The sequence below is a fragment of the Frankliniella occidentalis genome, unplaced genomic scaffold, assembly GCF_000697945.3.
Source record: "Frankliniella occidentalis isolate FOCC.00 unplaced genomic scaffold, Focc_3.1 Scaffold661, whole genome shotgun sequence".
In the NCBI taxonomy this organism is placed as follows: Eukaryota; Metazoa; Arthropoda; class Insecta; order Thysanoptera; family Thripidae; genus Frankliniella; species Frankliniella occidentalis.
This window is the reverse complement of record NW_026267775.1, coordinates 16772-21127: the sequence shown is the minus strand read 5'-3', so window position 1 is coordinate 21127 and position 4356 is coordinate 16772. Positions and strand designations below refer to the sequence as shown.

The 4356-nt window shown below is 33.6% G+C and overlaps 2 protein-coding genes across 11 annotated transcripts in view; both read left to right on the top strand.

The window, feature by feature from the left end:
• The window catches only part of LOC113218057 (monocarboxylate transporter 14), a 21373-nt gene extending 17122 nt beyond the window's left edge, over nucleotides 1-4251 (top strand). Inside the window, exons 2-8 of one of the 2 annotated variants that reach the window (XM_052275539.1) lie at nucleotides 180-453; nucleotides 837-848; nucleotides 1314-1488; nucleotides 1572-1689; nucleotides 1811-2032; nucleotides 2116-2401; nucleotides 2499-4251. In XM_052275539.1, coding sequence (XP_052131499.1) covers nucleotides 180-453; nucleotides 837-848; nucleotides 1314-1488; nucleotides 1572-1689; nucleotides 1811-2032; nucleotides 2116-2401; nucleotides 2499-2665 — 1254 coding nt within the window. In that variant the 3' untranslated portion in view covers nucleotides 2666-4251. The remainder of the gene's footprint in view (nucleotides 1-179; nucleotides 454-836; nucleotides 849-1313; nucleotides 1489-1571; nucleotides 1690-1810; nucleotides 2033-2115; nucleotides 2402-2498) is intronic. The other variant, XM_052275540.1, reaches the window with a different exon arrangement.
• The window catches only part of LOC113218054 (uncharacterized), a 14346-nt gene that overhangs the window by 8767 nt on the left and 1223 nt on the right, over nucleotides 1-4356 (top strand). The gene's annotated exons all lie outside the window — the stretch shown is intronic.

The following is a 4356-nucleotide window of genomic DNA, read 5'->3' as shown; positions in this document are numbered from 1 at the left end:
AAATATTTGGTCAACCAAAAATAATTTCTCTACTTCCTTTCATTAAGCTTCTACCTTGGCTATTTTAATATTGTTTTATCTATGTTTTCTAATAAATAACTGTCAATTACACCTTGCTCAGTACGCTATTTTCAATACATTTCTTATTGATTAAAAAAATGTAATTTTCTATTTTCCAGGTCCCATTGGAGGTTTTGGAATCATTGAGCTCTAACAAACGCCTGTTTAATGTTGTCCTTGAAAATTACCCTAGTCTCTTGTTGTGCCGATCAACAAGTCTCAACACTTTAAACAAGTCTCCAGTAGAAAGTGTGCCCGCTCGTGTCCCAGTGACCATGTCAATGCGTCTGAAGCAGGCCAAGAAGGCTGTTACTGCAGCCATCACTTCCCCAACTGGTGCTTCAGCCACACCTCCTGAATCCGGAGTTATGAGTCCTGCTTCAGACCCTGCAGGTATGTCAAACCACATAATTTTCTGCACTGAGTTTTGTGTTACTGGGACCATAAATGTACCTGCTCAAATCAGTTATTAGTAGTTTGAACTATACTTGCAGTAGTGTGATCTCCATTGTCCTGATAGCAACAGAATTTGTTTGAAATGTGGAATGCATTATGTATTTTGCAATACATTAAATGGTCTGCTTCTATGGTCAGGCACTAGTTTTGTGTTTTTTCTATCATTGTTTTGTTTTTGTCTGAATGCTTTTGACTTTTCCCCTGTTTTATTACACTTCTCTAACAATAAAAAGAAATTGGTATCAATGGCTTACTTTAAGATCAAGATACTTATCTTGTTCAGAAATGAATAAGAATAATTATCTGTTTGCATGCCACAGGACCAGTCCCAGGTAAGAATGGATGTGGAATGGTCTTTGAGTAAACATAGTGCTTTTGTACTTTTATTTTTGACACAGTAAATATTATGCTATATGGTATGCCACCCATACAGCCCAATGCTCACATTTGATTTTTTGTGCTACCATTTAGGCTTTAGTTGTTTTGAGAATTTTTATTTTGTTTTTGTACTTTGTGTTGTTGTTTTTGCAGTAGTTATATTTTGTTTAGAACTCAGTGATATTATCTGATTAATTTTGGTGGAGCTTATTTGTTGTGCCTTATTTCACTTTTTATTGAAAACAACTATTGCCCTTTATTAACTTATAACTAAAATTGTCACATACTCATTTTTATTATTTCGATAATTCAAATTTAGTTTTCGCTATTCCTTTCCACATTTGTTTTATCTAGATGTGTTCCTGCTCTTCACTATCAGATCAAACACAACAGTTCTCATGTAATTTGTGACTTTGCAGGAGTACCTTTACTTTCTGAATGTGAGGTGAAACCTCAGATTCTAAAATCTCCAGTAAAGCAACCAAAGAGTATTTTAACCAAACCACCCCCCAGCGATTCTCTACCATGGTTAAAACGACAGTTTTCAGTGAACACACCTCCTCAGCATTACTTGAAAAACATCCGAGTTCATAGGTATGCTGTATTTTTATATATATTTTGTTCACCATGTGTTCTTTGCAAAGGTTTCTTTTATTATGACCATTCCCTCTTTTTAGGAATTCCGTTATGTATCGTGGTGCTATGTTAAACATTCATAAGTATCGTCTTAGAGCCTCATCATGCCCTGATATTTATCGCAACTCCATGACCACCATTGCCCGTGAAAGTGATGAGGTATGATAAGTGGATCTGAGTCATTTTTAATAAGTACCTCTAAATGATATATCTATCTTAATTTACAGTTCTATCTTTAATATGTTCTTTATTATTTATTTTTTTAAATCATGAAATTTAGAAATGGTATGATCACATTCTGGAGCCATTCCGTGGAATGGTTGACTTCACCATGTTTCTGGAACTACACTTCCTTATGATGTCCTTGAGTACGATACTTCTTTTCACCTGGTTCATTGTTCCGTACTTCTACTTGGCTGACTTTATGGTAGACCTTAATTACAAAGCTGAAGATGCTTCAACACTTTTGAGTATAATTGGTGTAACCAACACAATAGGAATGGTAATTCCCCCCCATTCTGACTGAAAACTTAATTTAGTAGGAATTGAAAACTGATATTTACTCAATTGTATTTTCTTTTCCAGATTGTACTTGGCTGGGCTGGAGATCAACCTTGGATGAATGTTACAAAGACCTATGCCTTCTGTCTTGCTATGTGTGGTGCTGCAACAGCGGCTATGCCACTTTGCATTGGATCATGGCCATTACTAGTTACTGCATCTGCCCTGTTCGGAGTATTTTTTGCCTCAACATTCTCTTTTACTCCAGTTATCCTTGTTCAGTTGATCCCCTTGGATCGGTTTACACTTGCTTATGGTCTTATCCTTCTCTGCCAAGGCATTGGAAATCTGATTGGACCGCCTATCGCAGGTACAGTTATAGTTTTACACATACTATTTTGAACAAAACTTTGTAAATTCTAGTCAAATCTATATTAAGTTTTGGTGTCTTCTTTTTCTATTTACAGGATGGCTCTTTGATGTAACAGGATCATGGTACTGTTCCTTCTACATGGCTGCTGGATGGATTGCAGTGTCTGGCCTCTTATGCTACATCATACCAATCACTAAAAATAGAAGGATTATTGGCAATGCCACACTTCAGAAAGATCGTGACCGTGAGAGTATTGCATAAAATTAGTAAAGATATGCATTTATCATGATTTTATGGTTTGGTTTGGATTGTTTTTAAAAGACTCTAGATGTTAGTCAAAATGCATTTGAATTTCAATAAGTGTTGTTTACTTAAATCATTTAAAATGTGATAATTTAGGCATTTTTGAACTGGTTTAGTTGTTCAGCTATGGCAATTTGAATCTAAATCAAATCCTTTAGCTATTCCTAGCATAGGCATATTGAAGATTTTTTCCTCTTTTCTTCCTGTAACTAATTATCACAGCCCAAGTTATCTGTATTATTATGTTTGAAAGTTAAAGTGCTTCAATCTACTTAAGTAATGGCTTTTACATTAATAGCTAGTATTTTATAACCAATAAACATATGCAGTAGGTAGTTTATAATTGCCAAGATGCATTCTTCAATATTACAAATTGATATGAATAACGCTCATGACAATGAATCCATGACTCTGTTATCTATAAATCTCATTTATTTCTTGGTGATTTGGTTAGATCTGTATTTTTAACATCTCAGATCAGTTGACAGACTAGTTCAAGAACAAACTGCATTTTGTGCCTGTAGTTTATTGTAATTTGGGATAGCCCTGTTGGTATCCTTGCAAATTGTAATTTTTCTTTGAGTTTATTAATATGAACTAAATATGTACAGAGATACTTGTAAATTCGTATGTGTAGTCAAATGTAAATAAGGAAAACAAAGCAATTTTATCTGTCTTAAGGTTTTCATATAGAGTTTTGTCAGCGATGACATTGATATGGTAATCAAGCAAATAATAGCAAATTTTTGTTGAATATGTGTTACCTATATATAGCATGCAAGAGTTTTCTCTTCTCTTCACAAATTAAAATGAAGTTTTATTACTGTCTTGTTGTAGGTCTTTTTAAAAGAATCAGAGTGCATGAAGTATGTGCTGATTCAAAGCAAATACTATTTCTTTATCCATGTGAATACGTCATTCATAGTTGATTGTTTTGATTTTTTGTTATTCAGTATCTATCAAATTACAGCCAATTTCTGACTTGTTTCGGTTAAATCAGTTCATTGGCAGTGATTTCAGTGTAATTTCAGTACATCACAGACTTCTGGAGAGGTACTTTATCAGTGTTCTTGTTTGCAGCCAGCTGGTGCTTACTTAGGTTACATTCTTGTTGGTGTTGATTTTGTTTTTTCATCTCTATATTTAAATACAATTTCTCTTGATTGTTCTAAGGAAAAAATTATGTGAACAATGCAGACATGCATTGTGGTCAAAAATTTAAATTTGATTAATTCTTTATGATTTTGCTCTCTTCTACATCTACAAAAGACTCTAAAATTATGCCTAATGTCATTGCTGTTTAATATCAGCTCTGAACCACTAAATTTATGTGTTTCAGGTGTTCATTCTCAGTGTATTTTAGAGCCAGACCTCTGGATAATTCTGAGAATTTCCACCTGGAATTTTCTTTAAACAATGTTATAGAATATAGATAGGATGTATTTGAGAATTGTGTAATGAAATGAAAAATGTATTACCTCTTTTACTGGGTGCTGTAACTAATCTAATTCTTAGTTTTTAAATAAATGGACATGTACAATGTCTCTAATGTATACCAATGTTCACATCAGGGTCACATAACATCGCTGAAGATGTTCCTTCAGGGTTTCAATTTTTATTTATATACCTTTTTCTTTTTAAAATGAAGG